General features: G+C 43.2%; 1 protein-coding gene across 1 annotated transcript in view; it reads right to left on the bottom strand.

Moving 5' to 3' along the window:
* Positions 1–20,353, bottom strand: part of LOC134222422 (uncharacterized) — a 301,768-nt gene that overhangs the window by 201,796 nt on the left and 79,619 nt on the right. Inside the window, exon 7 of the mRNA XM_062701571.1 lies at positions 15,928–16,104. Coding sequence (XP_062557555.1) covers positions 15,928–16,104 — 177 coding nt within the window. The remainder of the gene's footprint in view (positions 1–15,927; positions 16,105–20,353) is intronic.

Below are 20,353 nucleotides of genomic sequence, written 5' to 3'. Positions count from 1 at the left end.
AGTAAAACCGATCTGCTATCATTGGCACAAGGATTACAAACCACGTCACAAGCTCCGATGAAGAATCGTTAAACTTGCCCATCACCACTACCTCGTCAACGAAAAGACCAGGATCACCTCAACTTTCCGATACTACCACCATCACCAAAAGATCAACCAGAAATAAGAAGTAAATGTTCACACTGGTAAGACAAACAGTGGGTATATGCCACGCCGAAGCACCTATCGATACTGCCACCCCTGAAGCAAATTTACAATTCACAGTTTTCACTATAAATCAACTACAAGTAAATCCATTCACAACCCGGCGACCTCTATCAGCTTCAGCAAACGTTCCCGAGGTAAGCCAAGAATGTATATGTCTAGCCGGATATGATATTGCCGCTTTAGTGATTAAGATTGAAATTGCAGCAAAACATATCACCCGTCAGTATGGAAGGATACCTGCAAAACATCCACAACGAGATATCATCACTCCACTATCATATTTGGTTTCTTCCAAATTGTGTCTATCAAACTTTTATTCGACGATAAATGTACCTCCTGCACTCGAACTGCTCCTATTGACAATAGACATTGACTCGACCTACCCGTACTGGCTACCTTTATCAGCTCCAGCTAAAGTTTCCGAGGTAAGCCAAGAATGTATATGTCTAGCCGAAGATGTTACTGCCGCCCTAGTGATCCGGATAATATTTACAGTCACCAGTACAGCACACCTTCAACGTCATCATGGAAGAGTACCTGCGAAACATCCCAAGCGAAAGATGTTCATCACTGCACTGTGGATTGTAAATTCACGATCACCTGCACTCAAACCACTGCTGACGATGTTGTGGTTGTTCGCTGATTCAACGTTTGTATTTATTCGTCATTATCAACCACACCTCAACCATGATGGGCATTCTCAGGTGAGAAGTGTAACAAACCAGAACAACAAACGTATGGATGTGTTAGTTATTACTGTCAGAAGTGTCATCAAATGTCATTCGAAAAGGCTTCGGAACAGGCTTGATAGGAATAGGGAATTATACAAAGATTATACACTCGCGAGACTAAAATTAGGCTGGTTCAATGGATTGTAGCTATAAGGTTGCAACTATTAATATCGCCAACATATCCAATGAAACTAAATTGAACGCTTTAAGAAGTTTTGTGCGCTGCGCTGATCTGGACGTTATATTTTTTCAAGAAGTGCATAATGACACAATTCAAATTCCGGGTTTCAACATAATATTCAATGTTGATATTCATGAACGTGGCACAGCAATAGCAATACGGGACTTGCTTCAAGCAGACAATGTTGAGAAGAGTTTGGACTGTCGTATTATATCAATTCGGATTAGTGGAGTAACCTTCATTAATATTTACGCTCCTTCTGGAGCTCACCAGAGAAGTGCGAGAGAAACATTTTTCAATTCGTCTGTTGCTTATTACCTTCAGCATGCAACAAATCGAATAATAATTGGCGGTGATTTCAATTGTATAGTCTCTTCCAAAGACGCTACTGGAACATCAGGCATGAGTCCAATGTGCAAAAGGCTCATGAATGCGGCGCAGCTTAATGACTCTTGGGAGATTTTGCATGGCAACCAGGTCCAGTACTCCTTCATACGACACAACACGGCATCACGTTTGGATCGTATTTTAGTATCTAATAACTTAAGACATAACTTAAGGACAGCACACTTTGCTGTAACGTCTTTTACCGATCATAAAGCGTATATAGTTCGCCTAGAACTGCCAAACTTAGGAACATCTCCAGGAAGAGGCATCTGGCGACTTCAACCCCACGTTCTGAGCAATCCGGAAGTAGTTGAAGAGTTTTCAAGAAAATGGGTATACTGGAAAAGGTCTCGGGGCAGCTATCAATCGTGGATTGATTGGTGGATTCGATATGCAAAACCCAAGACGATTTCGTTCTTAAAATGGCAAACATCTCTAATTTTCCGTGATTTTCAAGACACAACGGAGCTATATAGAGGCATTCTTCGAACCGCATACAACAACTACCTCGGAAATCCTGAACAATTAGCAACTATTAACAAAATCAAAGCGCAAATGTTGCGACACCAGCATAACTTCTCCAAAAGCTTTAGACAGATCAATGAAACCTATATCTCTGGAGAGTCAACAACGCTGTTCCATGTAGGTCAACGGTTCGGTAAAAGATCTAAAACATTAATAAGGTCTCTTGTGAATGATAATGGTGATATCGTTAATGATTCTCATCAAATTAGTACCATTGTACAAGAATATTTCAGTCAGTTATATGGAATAGTTGAAGGTGAACACTCAAATAGTTTCAATCCTTCCAAACTAATTCCCCAAACATGCGATATAAATAATTCGATTATGCAGCCTATTGAATCGGATGAAATTCGTATTGCATTGAAATCAAGCTGTAGTCGTAAGTCTCCTGGATGTGACGGATTGCCCAAGGAATTTTATGAAAAAACATGGAGCATAATATGTAACGAGATGACACTAATCACTAACGATGTATTGGATGGTCGTGCAAATAAAGAATTCTTCAATGGTGTCATTGTGCTTGTGAGGAAGAAGGGTGGTGACAATACCATAAGAAACTACAGGCCAATTTCGCTTCTAAATTATGACTATAAGCTATTCTCAAGAGTTCTCAAAATACGAATGCAAAACCTTCTGCCGTTAGTCCTATCTGAACATCAAAAATGCTCCAACGGTAATAGGACAATATACGAAGCAACTGGTCGGATACTTGATGAAATCTCCAAACTCAAACATCGACGACGGGATTCCCTTTTTGTATCATTCGACATGGATCACGCTTTCGATAGAGTGAACCATGATTTTCTTGCGGAAACTATGAGGAAGATGAATTTTAATCATCAACTAGTTGATCTCCTAACATCTATATGGAATCAATCGTTCTCGAGAATTTTAGTCAATGGACGTCTCACCCCGGAATTTAAAATTGAGAGGTCTGTCCGTCAGGGAGATCCCTTATCAATGCAATTGTTTGTGATATATCTTCAACCTCTTATCGATTGTATCAAGAGAAGAGTACCAGAAGCTGTCATCAATGCATATGCGGACGACATATCGATGTTCTTCAGCAACGAAGCAGACCTAACGCAAGTAACAGATATTATCGGGAATTTTGGAGCGGTTTCCGGGGCGGTTCTCAACAGGCAGAAAACAGCAGCTATAATGATCGGGAATGTAAATCTTACAGATCAAACAGAATGGCTCAACATAGAAGATTACGTGAATATTTTAGGAGTAGTTTATGCGGCGGATATCAAACGAGCTCGTAAAATGAACTGGGAGAATGTTCTCCGTGGTATCAGGACAAGGCTTTGGTTACATAACCCGAGAAACCTCAACATTGTTCAAAAGATCATCTTGCTAAACACATTTATTAGTTCCAAGCTCTGGTATATGGCTTCGAACATAGCAATTACTACAGGATATGTCAATAAAATCAAAACCGAATACGGAAAATTCATTTGGTACGGACAGCCTTTGCAGAGAATTGCATATTCGAGCCTCATACTTCCAAAAGATCGGGGTGGCTTAAACCTGCACTGCATTGAACATAAAACCAAAGCACTGATACTAAATCGTTTGATGTCCCTAATCGATCATCTACCTTTTCTAAGAAGCTTTTTGGATAACCGGGATTCTCCAATACCGTCAATATGTCCTCACATATCTTTATTAATAAATGAGATGACGATTTTACCTGATCATATACGCGACACAATATCGTCTATGAGTATATACCAGCACCTTCTAACACTAGTTCCGGATCCAGGATTTGTATCTGCCCAAAGACGAAACTGGAAATCGGTTTTCAGAAATCTACATTCAAATGGCCTGAACTCCGATCAACGCGCTGCGTGGTATTTAATCATGCACAAGAAAATAAAGCATAAGGAACTACTTTTTTTGCGGAATGTCATTGATGATCCTAATTGTGAGACGTGCCCAGGTGAAATAGAAACAGTTGTTCATAAACTTTTTCGATGCCAGCGAGTCAGTCAAATCTGGCGTTTCCAACGTAGTCAAATGATAATGCACGATCGGATTTTGAATAGATACGAACCAGAGGACTTTATCTATCCAGAATTCAGAGGATTAGGAAGGAGAGCTAAACGAGAAAGGATGCATCAGCTAGCTAAATTCTTTTGTTATTTTTTAGAAACTTCAGAAAATAATGTAAGTTTGGAGCTCCGAGCCTCTTGAAAGGAGGCTTCCGAGCCTCTTGAAAGGAGGCTTCCGAGCCTCTTGAAAGGAGGCTTCCGAGCCTCTTGAAAGGAGGCTTCCGAGCCTCTTGAAAGGAGGCTTCTGAGCCTCTTGAAAGGAGGCCTCCGAGCCTCTTGGAAGGAGGCTTCCGAGCCTCTTGGAAGGAGGCTTCCGAGCCTCTTGGAAGGAGGCTTCCGAGCCTCTTGGAAGGAGGCTTGAGCCTCTTGGAAGGAGGCTTCTGAGCCTCTTGGAAGGAGGCTTCTGAGCCTCTTGGAAGGAGGCTTCCGAGCCTCTTGGAAGGAGGCTTGAGCCTCTTGGAAGGAGGCTTCTGAGCCTCTTGAAAGGAGGCTTCCTGAGCCTCTTGAAAGGAGGCTTCCTGAGCCTCTTGAAAGGAGGCTTCCAGGCCTCTTGAAAGGAGGCTTCTGAGCCTCTTGAAAGGAGGCTTGAGCCTCTTGAAAGTAGGCTTCTGAGCCTCTTGAAAGGAGGCTTCTGAGCCACTTGAAAGGAGGCTTGAGCCTCTTGAAAGGAGGCCTCTGAGCCTCTTGGAAGGAGGCTTCTGAGCCTCTTGGAAGGAGGCTTCTGAGCCTCTTGGAAGGAGGCTTGAGCCTCTTGGAGGAGGCTTCTGAGCCTCTTGGAAGGAGGCTTCCGAGCCTCTTGGAAGGAGGCTTCTGAGCCTCTTGGAAGGAGGCTTCTGAGCCTCTTGGAAGGAGGCCTGAGCCTCTTGGAAGGAGGCTTCCGAGCCTCTTGGAAGGAGGCTTCCAGGCCTCTTGGAAGGAGGCTTCTGAGCCTCTTGGAAGGAGGCTTCTGGGCCTCTTGGAAGGAGGCTTCCGAGCCTCTTGGAAGGAGGCCTGAGCCTCTTGGAAGGAGGCTTCCTGAGCCTCTTGGAAGGAGGCTTCTGAGCCTCTTGGAAGGAGGCTTCCGAGCCTCTTGGAAGCAGGTTTCTCAGCATCTTGAAAGGACGCTTCTGAGGAGGAAGGAGGCTTCCGAGCCTCTTGGAAGGAGGCTTCCGAGCCTCTTGGAAGGAGGCTTCCGAGCCTCTTGGAAGGAGGCTTTCGAGCCTCTTGGAAGAAGGCTTCCGAGCCTCTTGGAAGGAGGCTCTGAGCCTCTTGGAAGGAGGCTTCTGAGCCTCTTGGAAGGAGGCCTGAGCCTCTTGGAAGGAGGCTTCCTGAGCCTCTTGGAACGAGGCTTCCCAGCCTCTGGGAAGGAGGCTTCCGAGCCTCTTGGAAGGAGGCTTCTGAGCCTCTTGGAAGGAGGCTTCCTGAGCCTCTTGGAAGGAGGCTTGAGCCTCTTGGAAGGAGGCTTCTGAGCCTCTTGGAAGGAGGCTTCTGAGCCTCTTGGAAGGAGGCTTCTGAGCCTCTTGGAAGGAGGCTTCTGAGCCTCTTGGAAGGAGGCCTGAGCCTCTTGGAAGGAGGCTTGAGCCTCTTGAAGGAGGCTTCTGAGCCTCTTGAAAGGAGGCTTCTGAGCCTCTTGAAAGGAGGCTTCCAGGCCTCTTGAAAGGAGGCTTCTGAGCCTCTTGAAAGGAGGCCTGAGCCTCTTGAAAGGAGGCTCTGAGCCTCTTGAAAGGAGGCTTCTGAGCCTCTTGAAAGGAGGCTTGAGCCTCTTGAAAGGAGGCTCTGAGCCTCTTGAAAGGAGGCTTCCTGAGCCTCTTGAAAGGAGGCTCTGAGCCTCTTGAAAGGAGGCTTCCGAGCCTCTTGAAAGGAGGCTTCTGGAGCCTCTTGAAAGGAGGCTTCCTGAGCCTCTTGAAAGGAGGCCTTGAGCCTCTTGAAAGGAGGCTTCCCGAGCCTCTTGAAAGGAGGCTTCCGAGCCTCTTGAAAGGAGGCTTCCGAGCCTCTTGAAAGGAGGCTTCCGAGCCTCTTGAAAGGAGGCTTCCGAGCCTCTTGAAAGGAGGCTTCTGAGCCTCTTGAAAGGAGGCTTCTGAGCCTCTTGAAAGGAGGCTTCTGAGCCTCTTGAAAGGAGGCTTCCGAGCCTCTTGAAAGGAGGCTTCCGAGCCTCTTGAAAGGAGGCTTCCGAGCCTCTTGAAAGGAGGCTTCCGAGCTTCTTGACGACAACGGCCAACGATGCATAATCTTTGCAGCCTCTCGCGGAATGGTAGTCCGAAGCACTTTCTTTCCCCACAAGAATATCCACAAGGCCACATGGAAATCACCTAATCAAGTAACGGAAAACCAAATCGACCACGTTCTAATCGACGGTAAATATTTCTCCGACATCACGAACGTACGCACTTACCGCAGTGCGAATATTGAATCCGACCACTACCTCGTTGCAGTATGTCTACGCTCAAAACTCTCGACGGTGTACAACACGCGTCGGAGTAGTCCGCCGTGGCTAAACATTGGGCGGCTACAAGACGGTAGACTAGCCCAAGACTACGCGCAGCAGCTGGAAGTGGCACTCCCAACGGAAAAGCAGCTAGGCGCAGCGTCTCTTGAAGATGGCTGGAGAGATATTCGATCCGCTATCGGAAGTACCGCAGCCGCTGCACTAGGCACGGTGCCCCCGGTGATCAGAGAAACGACTGGTATGACGGCGAATGTGAGCAGTTAGTGGAGGAGGAGATCGGCCGGCTGAAAAACAATAAAGCCCCTGGAGTTGACCAACTACCAGGAGAGCTGTTTAAACACGGTGGTGGGGCACTGGCTAGAGCGCTGCACTGGGTAATTACCAATGTTTGGGAGAATGAGGTTCTGCCGCAGGAGTGGATGCAAGGTGTCGTGTGCCCCATCTACAAAAACCTGGATTGTAGCAACTACCGCGCAAACACATTGCCGCCTACAAGGTATTCTCCCAAATTTATGCCGCCGACTAACACCAATTGCAAGAGAGTTCGTGGGGCAGTACCAGGCGGGATTTAGTGGTGAACGCTCTACCACAGACCAGGTGTTCGCCATACGTCAGGTATTGCAGAAATGCTGCGAATACAACGTGCCCACACATCATCTATTTATCGACTTCAAAGCCGCATATGATACAATCGATCGGGACCGGCTATGGTAGCTAATGCACGAAAACGAATTTCCAGATAAACTGATACAATTGATCAAGGCGACGCACATAAGAGTACGCAGTGTAAAAGCGTGGCCAAAAGTATGTCAATCATTGTGTCGTCTGTAAGTGCATTCAATAGAAACAGTAAAGTATATTTTTTGTTTTTATATTGTTTACATTCATCTAGCAGTGAAGTATGACCACTGGCGGCTTCAGTTATTGTTTTTTGATAGCGCACCACTTGGCGCAAGAACGCTGTCTTTAAGAACTACAGCGTGCATGCAACGAGTGGTGCCCACATCTGGCTCCGTCAGTGAGTATGATTTTCCTTATGTTAATCTTCAATGTGCCTTGTAAGCTAAGTGCAGGCGTGTCACTAATCGTAGCATTGCTGATTGGGCCAGCAATCCAGTCGCGATTCAAACAAATCCTCATGGTTGCAGAAATCAAATTTTGGATATACCAGAAAGATCTCGGAACATACTGTGGGGGTGGGGGTCGATATGCAAGCCGAAACGTACCAGTTTTAACCAGTAGCGTACGGTACAAAACTAACAGCAACTGTGGCGACAAAAACCTTCAGGCAGTTAGCGTTGGACAAACAGCAAAGATTCTCGATGACAGCAGAACGATCATGGAAGACGTTTTGACGGGAGAATCAGTCTAGATGGCGAATAAATTTCGAATACAGCTCAACATTATGATGAAGAGTGGCGGATTCCAACTGCGGAAATGGGCCTACAATGCAACAATGGTGAGGAGAATCTAGCGTTAGCGAAAGAGACTGCTGAACCGCAAATCGAATCGGATCCAGCCGTAGGAACGATATTGAAGACCGAAAACACCTACTGATCGAACCCACGCCTCCAGGAAGCAGACGGATGTTCTTTTTGCATATTTCATAAATATTCTCTTCCTCAAAACACATGCTTTCGATCTTTTTTTCCACAAATTAAAAAGTAAGACGAAAGTAGATAATCTAAACTTGCAAAGAGTACATGGCGACAATCAGTCGCATATTGTCATCTAAGTGTGTGGGACAAAACTAAGCGCTACTGCACTCAGACCGAATAGCCATCCCGAGTAGACGAAAATAGCTCAATAATATCAAATGTTGATAAGATAGCAAAATGAGATATTGACATGATTGATATAAGAGATAAAAGATCAGGCGACAATATCAATATTTTGCACTAAAATATCTTGAGGATATCAAAATATGTTATTTGTAATAAGTAATCGATATCAAATGTCATTAGTTTGTTCTTATCCATAGCATATCTTGATATTTAAATGATATTTCGGTGCAAATTTTTGATATTGTGGCCTGTTCTTTTATCTCTTATATCAATCAAGTCCATATCATGTTTTGTTATTCTGTTCATAGCTTCTTCCCGGGATACGCTATCAATATGAGCCGTTTTAAAAATCCTAGGCTGGTAGACAAACACACTTCGATACTATTGGCCAAAATAGAAAGTACGTGTTTGAGAAGAGAGAGTATGGGTGAGGTGAGTGTTATGCAACGTACACACCAGTCAAGCAGTTTGACGAACATTGACTCCGCCCTCAAGAAAACGCTTCGGTTGCTGCTTTGTTTGAACGTGTGTGAAGTTGCTCGACCAACCAATTGACAGTTGGCGGCTCGGTTGGAAAAAATTAAAATGGTTTGATTTTGGTTAGAGTTTGGGGTGGAGTCAAGGTTCACCGAATATGTTTGAGCATTTGTAGTGAAGTTGCACAAGCCCCCATATATTTTTTGATGGTTGGTGCTCAAGTTGGCGCTTCGGTCGTTCGTGTGTGCTATTGTTGGTCGAATAAATTGATTGTTCGTGCCGCTGTTGGTAAAACTTGGTGGATGTTTGAGCAAACGAGAGGTGGAGTCAATGTTGGTCAAACTGCTTGACCGTGTGTACGTTCCATTATTGATCTGCTAATTGCCGTAGGAGACCGTATCGATCACATTACTGCATCCAATCGGAAATTATACAATCGATCGTGACCAGCTATGGCAGCTAATGCACGAACACGGGTGTTCAGATAAACTGGTACGGCTGGCCAATGCGACGATGGCTCAGGTGATGTGCGTAGCTCGAGTTCTAAGAAAATCTCCCTAAAACTTGAAAAACGCACCCTTGAAACGTCAAGGTGATGGTCTTTCGAGCCTGCTCTTCAACATCGTCCGTTCTATTCTTTCATTTAGGGTCCGTTCAGGCTTTTGGTTTAGCAGATGACATTGATGGCAGATGGCATAAAACTTTGAGAAAATGAGCAGCGTACATCAAACTTAGGCGGATGCTAAGCACACACTCAGTTTTTAATTCTGCAGCTCGGCAAAAATCCGCACAGCCGTCTGCCCAGCAAAATAAAAACTGATATCCCGGCAAAAATGACGTTTGTTAGCTGATTTTCAGCAAATTATTTGCTGAGTTTCAGCAACTTTGACAGAAATCTCGGCAAAAAACATGTTTGCTGGGGCACGGCTGTGCGAAACTCGGTAAAAGTTCAACATTTTGCTGAGATCCCGGTAAAAAAAATTAAGTGTGAGATTGCACTAGTCATCAGAACGTCGAAGACGAAGTACATGATAGGAAGAGGCCAACGTAGCCATCCACCACGAGTTTGTATCGGTAGTGAAGAAATGGAGAATGTTTAAGAAAACGTGTACTGGTAACGACATCAGCAGAGAAATTCGGAGACGCTTCGAAAATCGTACATACTTTGAACTTTGTAAGACGTAGAGTCGAATAGAGTTCGCCGCTGAACAAAAGTTATCTATCGTATGGTGTAGTTGGGCGACGGTTCGTGGAAGAGGTAAATGAACCATGAGTTTTATCAGCTGTTGAGTTGAGAGCACCTGTCTTCGTTCGCAACGCAAAAATCGATTTAGCTATTGTGGCTTTCAACCATATACCTATACATCCAAAGATTCAGCTATTATTGAAGTAGACTTCATTATTTCATGAGTAACTTGCAAGCATTGTATAAAACTATTGGACTCCCATTACTGGATTGGTTTTATCATTTCTTATATCCTATTTTATAGAAAGACTGGATAAACCTTGTAAAAATAATAATAGACAATGTCTTTTGAATCGTTAGCAAATTGTGTGACAGTGCACAACTTTTTGATCCAATGGTTTCTCCAGCAATATTAACCCTTTTGTTACCGACAGGGTACCCGGGTACCTTTTTCGTTTTCAAGTGAATTTTTTTTAGGGTTCTGAACATCGCAGGAAATTGAAACTCCGTGACATCTTCAAACTCGGCAAAATTAAGGTTTGGGTGGTACGAAAATGAAAATCCAGTAAGGGGGGGCTTGGGGAGGGGCTTCTGAATATTTTTACCCCGTAACGTACCGACAGGGTACCCGGGTACCCACGTTTTGGTATGACCATAACTTCGTCAGTTTTCAACCGATTTCGACGATTCCGTTTGCTATGGATTAATCCTCTCATCCTCTATCCGTTCCATGTCACATAGGACCGATCCGGATTATCTGGTTACCGGAGTTCCGGATTTGCTAGACCATGTCTCAAAAATGGAGAAGTTGATCTTATAGAATCCAAATGATGATTTCTTGTACCCTGAGCTACCAGTTTCGCAGAAAATTCGAGGATTATGACTTCCCAACGTATTAGGACCACGTGATCATATGGACTCGGAACGGACATCCCGGAATAGGTTCCCGTGGGCCATATAGTGGCCGCAAATTTATTCCTGGCAATATGGGTATCAAAATTCTTGAAATTGTTTCAGGAACATGTTATTCATATAGTTGAAACCATAGGATGGATATGAACCGGAACGGTCATTCTGGAACAGGTTCCCGGAGGGCCCGTAGTGGCCAAAAACTCATTTTGAATAAACCCTAGCAATATGGGTATCAAAATTCTTGGAATTGTTCCGAAAACATGTTTTCCATGTAGTTGAGACCATAGGATGGATATGAACCGGAACGGTAATTCTGGAACAGGTTCCCGGAGGGCCCGTAGTGGCCAAAAACTCATTTAGAATAAACCCTAGCAATATGGGTATCAAAATTCTTGGAATTGTTTCGGAAACATGTTTTCCATGTAGTTGAAACCATAGGATGGATATGAACCGGAACGGTCATTCTGGAACAGGTTCCCGGAGGGCCCGTAGTGGCCAAAAACTCATTTTGAATAAACCCTGGCAATATGGGTATCAAAATTCTTGGAATTTTTCCGGAGACATGTTATTCATGTAGTTCAGACCATAGGATGGATATGAACCGGAACGGTAATTCTATAACAGGTTCCCGGAGGGCCCGTAGGGGCCAAAAAACTCATTTAGAATAAACCCTAACAATATGGGTATCAAAATTCTTGGAATTGTTCTGGAAACATATTTTCAATGTAGTTAAGACCATAGGATGGATATCAACCGGAACGGTCATTCTGGAATAGGTTCCTCGAGGGTCCGCTGGGGCCAAACACTCATTTAGAATAAACCCTGGCAATATGAGTATCAACATTTTTGGAATTGTTCCGGAAACATGTTTTCCATGTACTTGAGACCATACATTGGATATGACCCGGAACGGTCATTCTGGAACAGGTTCCCGGAGGGGAGGGTCTAAAGTGATCATTAATTCATTTGGTAGAATCCCTGGCAATATGGGTATCAATATTCTTGGAATTGTTCCGGAAACATGTTCTCCATGTAGTTGAAACCATAGGATGGATATGAACCGGAATGGTCATTTTGGAACAGGTTCCCGGAGGGCCTACAGTGACCATAAATTCATTTGGGAGAATCCTTGGCAATATGGGTATCAAAATTCTTGAATTGTTCCGGAAACACGTTTCCATGTAGTTGAGACCATAGGATGGATATGAACCGGAACGGTCATTCTGGAACAAGTTCCCGGAAGGCCAGCAGGGGCCAAAAACTCATTTAGAATAAACCCTGGCAATATGGGTATCAAAATTCTTGGAATTTTTCCTGATACATGTTATTCATAAAGTTGAAACCATAGGATGGATATCAACCAGAACTGTCATGCTAGAACAAGTTCCCGAAAGGCCTTTAGTGGCCACAAACTCATTTAGAAGACACCCTGGCATCAAAGTTCTTGAAATATTTTCGGAAACATGTTTTTCCAAGAAGATGGGACTGATGTTGGGTCATCAGGCTGAATGGCTGTTAGGCCGAATGGTTATTGAGTCGAATGAGAAGTGAGGAGTGAATAGTGAGAAGTGAGCAGTGAGAAATTGAAAGTAAAAAGTGAAAAGTGAAATGAGAGAAATGAGAAGAGAGAAGTGAAAAGTTACACAGTGTTGACCCGATTTTGTCACTCTCTGATTTTATCTACCTCCGACTTTATCACATTTTCGACCCGATTTCATCACGTTCCGCTTTTGTCACGTTTTTGACCCATTTTTCATCCATAAATTTTTTTGAAAATTTCAGTCTTTTTATTTTTGTAAATTATTCAGCAAACACCAATGATACTTACAGCGTCTGTGGTTCATTATAAATCATTTCTGAGTACCTGTCAAGAATTTTTAAGTCTTTTTGACAAGAAATGACGGGAAAAGAAGAGAGCAAGTGTTTCTTCTAAATGAGGGTCCCCTCGGAAACCTGTGTGAGAATGGCCGGTCCATTGTCAAACCATCTTATGGCCTAATAACCCAAAAGATCATGCTTCCGAAACAATTTCATGAATTTTGATACCCACATTGCCTGGGCTTCTTCTAAATGAGTTTGTGGCCACTTTAGGATCCACGGGAACCTGTTCCAGGATGACCGGTCCGTTGTCAAACCATCCAACGGTCCAATTACTTATCAGATCATGCTTCCGATACAATTTCATGAATTTTGATACCCATATTGCCAGGGTTTCTTCAGAATGAGTTTGTGGCCACTTTAGGCCCCACGGGAACCTGTTCCAGGATGATGGGTCCGTCGTCAAAACATCCTATGGTCCAATTACTTATCGAATCATGCTTCCGAAACAATTTCATTAATTTTGATACCCATATTGCCAGGATTTCTTCAAAACGAGTTTGTGGCCACTTTAGGCCCCACGGGAACCTGTTCCAGAATGACCGGTCCGTTGTCAAACCATCCAATGGCCCAATTACTTATCAGATCATGCTTCCGAAACAATTTCATGAATTTTGATACCCATATTGCCAGGGTTTCTTCAGAATGAGTTTATGGCCACTTTAGGCCCCACGGGAACCTGTTCCAGGATGACCGATCCGTTGTCGAAACCATCCAATGGTTCAATTACTTATCGGATCATGCTTCCGAAACAATTTCATGAATTCTGATACCCATATTGCCAGGGTTTCTTCAGAATGAGTTTGTGGCCACTTTAGGCCCCACGGGAACCTGTTCCAGGATGACCGGTCCGTTGTCAAACCATCCTATGGTCCAATTACTTATCGGATCATGCTTCCGAAACAATTTCATGAATTTTGATACCCATATTGCCAGGGTTTCTTCAGAATGAGTTTGTGGCCACTTTAGGCCCCACGGGAACCTGTTCCAGGATGACCGGTCCGTTGTCAAACCATCCAATGGTCCAATTACTTATCAGATCATGCTTCCGAAACAATTTCATGAATTTTGATACCCATATTGTCAGGGTTTCTTCAGAATGAGTTTGTGGCCACTTTAGGCCCCACGGGAACCTGTTCCAGGATGACCGATCCGTTGTCAAACCATCCAATGGTCCAATTACTTATCGGATCATGCTTCCGAAACAATTTCATGAATTTTGATACCCATATTGCCAGGGTTTCTTCAGACTAAGTTTGTGGCCACTTTAGGCCCGACGGGAACCTGTTTCCGGAATAACCGTTCCGCGATTAATTCATAAAATGGTCCTGTAACGTAGTTAAGTTATATTCTTTAAATTTCCAACGAAGTTGATTAGTCATCACGCAAGAAATCTTCATTTGGTTGAATATATATCTTCAATTCACACATACTTTGGGACTTGGCCCAGTTAATCCGGAATTCCGGGCACCAGGTAATCCGAATCGGTTCTCTGTAACATGTATCGAATAGCGGGTAAGTTCCTGCATCCGTAGCATCCAAAATCGTCGAAATCGGTGAAAAACTGACTATGTTATGATCATTTTAAGTCCGTGGGTACCCGGGTACCCTGTCGGTAACGTAAGGGTGTTTTTTTTGTCGGTAACAAAAGGGTTAAATGGATGGACTAAGCAAAATTTCCTCAGAGTTATGGCAAACTTAATCTTAGATTATAATATAAGCTAGCTCTCATGCATTGAAATTTTCAAAGTTTCCAACAACTTTGTTGATGGTATCTGTACATGAACTAGTTTCCTTCTGCTGAACCGTGTGGCACCCCTACGGGCAGAGACCGGAACAAGCTAGATTAAGTCAGTTATTTTAATGAACTCTTACACACAGGTTAACTTTCAAAAATTACAGCACACGCTAGCTTGGCAGCCCAGACACCGATACACCCAACGATGCGTGTTAAGTTGGCCTGCAAAACTTGGCTCTTTATAAAAGTCCGCCCTCCCTCGGCCGCTCCGGGCCCGGTCGCCACCCTCTAAGACCTCAAAAGAGATATAGAGCCGGCAAGGTAACGAAATTAACTGCATTAGTGAAAAGTTCTGCCTCTCAAGTATGCACCAAGGCGGAAGCGTATCTTTTCATCCGCAGGCACAAATGCATGTAGATTAATTCAACTAGATAGTACTTTTTCTCGTTAGTTTGCCATTTTGCCGCCGGCTGATGGAAAAGTTGAGCATCGGATGGAAGCAAAGCAGCACCGAGCGGGAGCGCAGGCGAGGCGAAAAAAAAACACTTCTTTCACCAAACTAAAACATGCCCCACGTAGACGGGACGAGAGAACTCAAGTCTTGAGCGTTCGTTGAGCTATCCCGATGGGCCACGCTGGACCGATATCAACCGAAAGTCAGCCAGGAAGGAAATATCTGAACACGATCTTGCACACCTGGCCCGCACTTCTGCCCGTCTATCCCAGCTTCCAGCAGTGCCAGGAAAAACAACCAGGACCGAATTACAGGGTGCGTCACAGAAATATTGAACAGACCTAATGAAGAACATGTTTTATGCCATGTCATACCCTCTGAGCTCATTTTTTGAAACCGATAGAAACTGTTTTGTATCAGAAAACCATTTGTTGATGCTTCGCGTTTCTATTACAACTTATTTGATACTTCAACAGGTTTGTGTATAATGCAAATAAAACTAAAAAAGCCAATCACGGGTAAATATCAAAATATAAATGTGACAGATATTTTCATAAAAATATTTTCTTCCTAAACATTTAATTCTAGAAGACAGAGTACCCCATTTCTAGTTTTGTTAAAATTCTATTCCCGCAACCAAATTGTGGGTGCAGTTTATAATCAGCAGTGAATTTCACTCCATTGTTTCGAGAGAAACATACGGATTAGTTGCTGAGCATGTGAATGTCATACAAGTCGAAGCCAAAATTTTACCAAAAGAATTTTCTAAGTTAGATCTCCGTCCCACCGCAGTCATAAATCCAGCCCTGCAAGAAAAATGAAAACCGGTACGATTGTGCAATCCCAACGAGATACCAGGTGACAGCAGCAGAGGCACATGTACACACACCGCCCGGCAGTGGTGCTTCGCCTCGCTCGGCGTATTTGAACAAGGAACAAGAAAACGAGCAGAAATTTTCGAGAGATTAAATTATCTTTCACTTACCCTGCGGGCACTGGAGCGTGACGGAGCCACCGAGTTCCACCTCCATTTGGCCACCTTTGAAATTATTAGCACCGTTCTGGAGACCAGCGGCCGCCGACGTGGCCGACGAGGACGAGGATGACGAGGACAGCGGCAGGTCCTGTTCGACCGGTTCCGAAGTGACATCGACGGAGTCATCTGTGGGGTGGCGAAAATCGTGTTAATCAAAGTTTCTCTCCGAGGAATTGGAAAACAAAAAGTGGAAAAATCAATATGGTTGTACCACTTGTTCAAGATCCGGAAGTACAAGAGTAGCCATTGGCGTAGCTATTGGGGATATAAGGATGATATTGTTTAGATGTGGACCAACGAATTTACAAGACTTTTGATCTTTTGGACTTTTTTACTTTTAGGAGATCAAATTAATGTGAATATTCAAAATAGTTCTTGCTTATCATATCCTGGATCTAATTTTAAAACCATGACCGATTCCATCAAAGTACATCAGAATCACTTACATTGGTCACATTATTCTCTACTCAAAGGTGCAGCCCAATCGGATTGTACGCAAAAGTGAAGTTCTTCTTCTTCTTCTTCTTCTTCTAATTGGCATTAAATCCCCACACTGGGACAGAGCCGCCTCGCAACTTAGTGTTCATTAAGCACTTCCACAGTTATTAACTGCGAGGTTTCTAAGCCAGGTTACCATTTTTGCATTCGTATATCATGAGGCTAACACGATGATACTTTTATGCCCAGGGAAGTCGAGACAATTTCCAATTGCCTAGACCGGCACTGGGAATCGAACCCAGCCACCCTCAACATGGTCTTGCTTTGTAGCCGCGCGTCTTACCGCACGGTTAAGGAGGGCCCCTAAAAGTGAAGTTGAACTACGTAACTGTATGTAATGTACATGTTTTCGACTTTTCTGTTCGATTAGATCAGCGGTTCTCAACCTGAGGTACATGTACCCCTGGGAGTACCTTCGCTGGTTCTGGGGGATACCTCGGACAAAAATGCATAATGACGGACGTTTAACAATTTCAATCAAAACTCATTGATAAAGTTTTGATAATTGTGTATTTTTTAATTCAAAATAAATCCCAATTGAATTCTGCCTTCCACAATCAGCACAATGTATGAAGGGCTGCGGAACAAAAGATCAAACGAACAAAACATCAAATGAACAAAATGATTTTTTTTTTTCACTTAAGCTCGATTGCTTCGTTGCAAGAGGATTAGAAGCATCCTTCTACGCTTCTCGGAAGCCTTATTCCAAGCAGTTTGAAGGTCTCCTTTCAAGAGGCTCGTAAGCCTCCTTTCAAGAGGCTCGAAAGCCACCTGGGCACTTCGGAATCCTCCTTTCAAGTGGTTAGGTTGCCTCCTTTCATGAGGCTCGGAAGACTTCTTTCGAAAGGCTCGGAAGTCGCTTTCAAGAGGCTCAAAATCCTCCTTTCAAAAGTCTCGAAAGCCTTCTTTCTAGAGGCTCAGAAGCCTCCTTTCAAGAAGTTCAAAAGCCTTCTTTTCTTAAGGCTCAAAAGCCTCCTTTCAAGAGGCTCGGAAGCCTTCTTCTAAGAGGCTTGGAAGCCTCCTTTCAAGAGGCTCAGAAGTTTCTTTTCAAGAGGCTCAGAAGCCGCCTTTCAAGAGGCTCAGATGCCTCCTTTCAAGAAGCTCAGAAGCCTCCTTTCAAGAGGCTCAGAAGCCTCCTTTCAAGAGGCTCAGAAGCCTCCTTTCAAGAGGCTCAAAAGCCACTCTTCATTAGGCTCTGAAGCCTTTTTCCAAGAGGCTCGGAAATCTCCTTTCGAGAGGCTAGGAAGCCTTTTTCCGAGAAGTTCGGAAGCCTCCTTCCAAGTGGTTAGGTTGCCTCCTTTCAAGAAGCTCAGAAGCCTCGCTTCAAGAAGCTCAGAATTCTTCTACAACTACTAGGTCGGACGATAGCCTGTCAATCATTCGGGTAAATTGCTCTATTGGCCACCGTGGGGGCATAGCAGCTACAATAGAACATCCCGTTCACAGTCAAGATCTGCAGATCAACATCCGTAACGCAACAAATTGTGTGACTCCACCTTGTTATAAGTTTGCATTCCAATTAGTTCTTGGTGTTGTCATGTAGAGATGTGCGCCGCCGCCGCCGACAGTTTTTGGCACGCCACCGCCGACGAAATTTTTGCACCGGCGCGCCGCCGTTTAAAATTTATCACGCCGCTAATCTATTATTTTCCACGCCGATTCAAATTTGAAGAAGTCCGTAACATTTCCTGATTGATCCCTACAACATCTCGTTGAAACACCAGATAATTTTTCGTAAAAATACCAATGATTATCTTGAAAATTTAATACAATTTGTTATTGAAATTTCTAAAAACTACCCGTAAAAACAAAGAAAAAACTCGCGTAAAGTATCGAGAATTTTTTTTTAAGTTTCGAGAATTCTTTGGAATTACCTCGGAATTGGAGCTCTATGGATTTACCAAAGGGAATTTTTCGGAATTTCAGCCAAAAATTCTTTGGATTTTACATGAGAATCTCATCAGGATATTGTTGTTGAAGTCATCAGAACTTGTTCCAAATTTCTACAGAAACATATTCTGAATGTTCGCGGAAAGTTGCGGTAGAGTACTCTTCAAAATTTACCTGGAATATCCTTCATAATTGTACGATCTTGTGATTGGAAGAAGCGTTAACGTTGATTTCCGCAATCTAGATCAATTGAGATACTGACTAGTTTGGCATATCCAACGTTAAAACAGAAAATTCTTCGGAATATCCGCGGGAGACTTCCTGTTATTTTTAAAAAAATCTTCAAAGCTTCAGCGAAAGATTTTTCAAAATGTCAATTAAAAAAAAGACTTTGGGAAACTCAACGGAAAATTGCTCGAACTTGTTTGAGGATTTTCTTTGGATTTCAACAAAAAAATCTTTGCATTGTCCATAAGAAATTCTTGGCAAATTCGATTGGCCGAAAGCACCAGACGGCCGAACTGGTAGTTTGCCTGAAAAAACCGTTTTCCCTAACAAGTCGTCTGACCGAAATGATCGTTTGGCCACAGAAGTCATTAGACAAAAATGTCTCTTGGCCATTTTACCGAAAATGTTGTTTGGCATATGGCATTTGGCATAATGTCAATTACTGAATAAATAATATCTGGGATTTTTTTTCAAATAGACGTAACTGTATTTGACCTTGACATTTGAACGATTCACACTTTTTCTATTTTTTAAGTCGATACTGGCCGTTAAGCCAAAAGTTTTCTAACCAATTTCCATTTAGCCAAGCCGAACTGAACGTTTATCTAAACTGATATCAGGTTGGAAATTAATTGAACGAAAATGTAGTTTGGCCGAAAGCAACATACAGCCGTAAGGAGCATTTGACTAAAAATGCCGTTCGGCCGAAAAAGTCGTTTGACCGAATAGATCATTTGACTAAAAATGTAGTTTGGTAAGAATTAAACTTTGTAAGAAGTCGTTTAGCCGAACAGGTCATTTGGCAGAAAATGCCGTTTGGCCGAAAGAGTTGTTTTGCAGAAAGGACATTTTCGGGCCAAATGGCTTTTTCTGCCAAATGACCATACCTACCAACCAGCATTTTCGGTCAAAATGAACTATCTGGTTTAACGATTTTTTCGGCCAACTACCAGTTCGGGTCGAATGTCGCTTTATGTCGTGACTCGTTGGGCCAAACAACATTTTCGGTTAAATTACCCATTCTGTCAAACGACCATTTCGGCGAAACGGCATTTCGGGCTGATAACCTATTCGGCCAAATGACCATTTCGACCAAACGACCTGTGGAAAACAACTTTTTTGGTCAAATTACTAGTTCAGACGTATTTTGCTTTCAGCCTAGGTAATTTCCCAAGAATTTCTTATGGACAATGCACTAGTCGTTAAACAACTGCAACAATGCCGAGCAAATGCCGTTCGATAACTGCAACGCATTCTAGACGGTTGTATACTATTTCGCCGAAAAACATTTCGCGGAATGTATCAACTCTCCGAAACACATTTCGCGGAATGAACCTTTTTTCCGAAAGACATTTCGCGGAATGTACCTTTTCACCGAAAATCATTCCGCGGAATGCCATTTGGCGGAATTCAGTTAGAATAATTATCATTCAAATATTTAACGATTTCTGCTTAATTACATGAAATGCAGGCCATTTTTTTTGATCTTATACAAACCCGAACCCGACCCGTACCCGAGAATTTTTGCATTTGTAAACCCGTACTCGACCCAAACCCAACATAATTTAATTATTTAAGCCCGCACAAAAGTTTTCCCCGGAAAATTCAAACTAGATATTTTCTGGTTGTCTTTAAATTGAAAAAAAATGTCAGCCTAAACAAAGAACTAACCTCACAATTAACAAAACTGAATAAAATAATTTTCAGTATTTTATTTTTTAAACCCGTACCGGACCCGAATCCGATATTGTACTAATTT

This window comes from Armigeres subalbatus, chromosome 3, assembly GCF_024139115.2.
Source record: "Armigeres subalbatus isolate Guangzhou_Male chromosome 3, GZ_Asu_2, whole genome shotgun sequence".
NCBI classification, from domain to species: domain Eukaryota; kingdom Metazoa; phylum Arthropoda; class Insecta; order Diptera; family Culicidae; genus Armigeres; species Armigeres subalbatus.
The sequence above is the reverse complement of the archived record's forward strand: the minus strand, read 5'-3'. Positions and strand labels throughout refer to the sequence as shown.